The sequence below is a fragment of the Emiliania huxleyi genome (assembly GCF_000372725.1).
Source record: "Emiliania huxleyi CCMP1516 unplaced genomic scaffold EMIHUscaffold_6747, whole genome shotgun sequence".
In the NCBI taxonomy this organism is placed as follows: domain Eukaryota; phylum Haptophyta; order Isochrysidales; family Noelaerhabdaceae; genus Emiliania; species Emiliania huxleyi.
The window spans coordinates 1-1,418 of record NW_005196940.1 but is presented as its reverse complement, the minus strand read 5'-3'; the positions used below and the strand labels follow the sequence as shown (position 1 = coordinate 1,418).

At 72.6% G+C, this 1,418-nt stretch overlaps 1 protein-coding gene across 1 annotated transcript; it reads right to left on the bottom strand.

Annotated features, from left to right (window-relative positions):
* Nucleotides 1-570: 570 nt before the first annotated feature.
* Nucleotides 571-1,284, bottom strand: EMIHUDRAFT_374375 (hypothetical protein; the record flags this gene model as incomplete). The annotated part of the gene is made up of 1 exon (XM_005762505.1): nt 571-1,284. A coding segment is annotated over one exon (223 nt), but the record flags the coding sequence as incomplete, so codon positions are not given.
* Between the last annotated feature and the right edge of the window lie 134 nt (nt 1,285-1,418).

Here is a 1,418-nt window from a genome sequence, read left to right as displayed (position 1 = left end):
GCTGCTGCTGATGGGAAGTGTGCTCTGTGTGTGGCGCTGCGCTGGCGTGCGGCGCGCGCGTGCTGTGCGCGTGTGCGTGTTGGATCCGCGCGTGCGTCTGCGTGTGCTGCGCGCGCGCCGCCGGTGTGTGCTGTGTGCTGCACTCTGCTGTGCGCCTGTTTGTGAGTCTTTGAGGTGCAGGCCTGGCTGGTAGGGCTGCGCGGTGGGCTGCGGCGTGCTGCGGGTGGTCGCGCGCCTGCCTGATGGTGTACGGCGGCCGCGCAGCCCGCCCGACCGGGTCGTCGGCGGCCCAGGGCGCGAGCATGCGGTCGGCGCTGCATGTGAGGCTGCTGCGCGGCTGGCGCGTATGTTTCCGTGCGATGAGGGACGCGCGTATGTGTTCACGCTGCGGGCGCGGGCGGGCGCGGGGGGCGGCGTGGTCTCACCGCGGTCCGACGCCGGTTGGTCTTCGGCGTGGCGAGGGCGGGCGCGCAGAGAGGCCTTGCCCGCCATCGCGTTGCCGCGAAGGAAAAAGAAGCGATACAGTCGCCAAGGAAAACGCAAAGATACTCGGTTCTCGCGCGCGCCGGGTTTTTGGGAATTGCTATAAAAAAGCGCGGCCGGCACGGCGCGGCCCGGAGACAACAGACATGAGCCGCACATGACTGACGACGACACCGCAGAGGACCTCACCGCAGGCAAGTGCGTGCATATGGCCAGAGTGGGCACGGAAGCGTGTGCCGGGGATCGCACATCAGCGGTCCCGGCATGCGCGACCTTGCCGCCGATGGCCCGTCACCCGCCCAGAAAGCATGTGCACCCCCGCGCGTCGGAGAGCCGCCCGGCGCCGCAAGCCCTCCGACGAGCGGGTCGTCCGCCGCCGCCCTTCTTGCGGCCTTGCCCTCAGGCCTGTCAACCGGCGACGGCAGCGTGGCTCCAAGCCCCACCGCACCGCGCCGCCGCCGCCCCGAGGCCTCCGCCCGCAAGTCGCTGCCCAGCCGCCGTCGGCCGGCGAGCGGCGCCGCTAACCCTCGACGAACCGCCGCCCCATGCCCGCCAGCCGCGAAGAGCCGTGCTAGTGTCTACTCGGCGGCAAGGGCGGCGGAGGCGAGGAAGGCGGTGGGCTCGACGGCGGCGTCGGCGGGGTGCGGCACGGCGGGCTGGGTGAAGTCCGTGTAGTGCGCAGCGGAGACGCTCACCTCCGCCAGCGGGGCGAGCGGCGCCGCTGCCGGCTCGTCGGGAGGGGTTGCGACCTCGGGGAGGGCGGCCACCCCCGCCGGCGGCTCAGCCTCCACCACCGCCATCGCGGCCGCAGGCTCGACCACCGCCGCGACCGTCGCGACGACGGCCATCACGCTGCTCGAGGAGCCGGCCGGCTCGTAGACGGCAGTCACGACGGGCAGGGGGCCCGGCTGCTTGGCTTTCTTGGACTTGCCGGC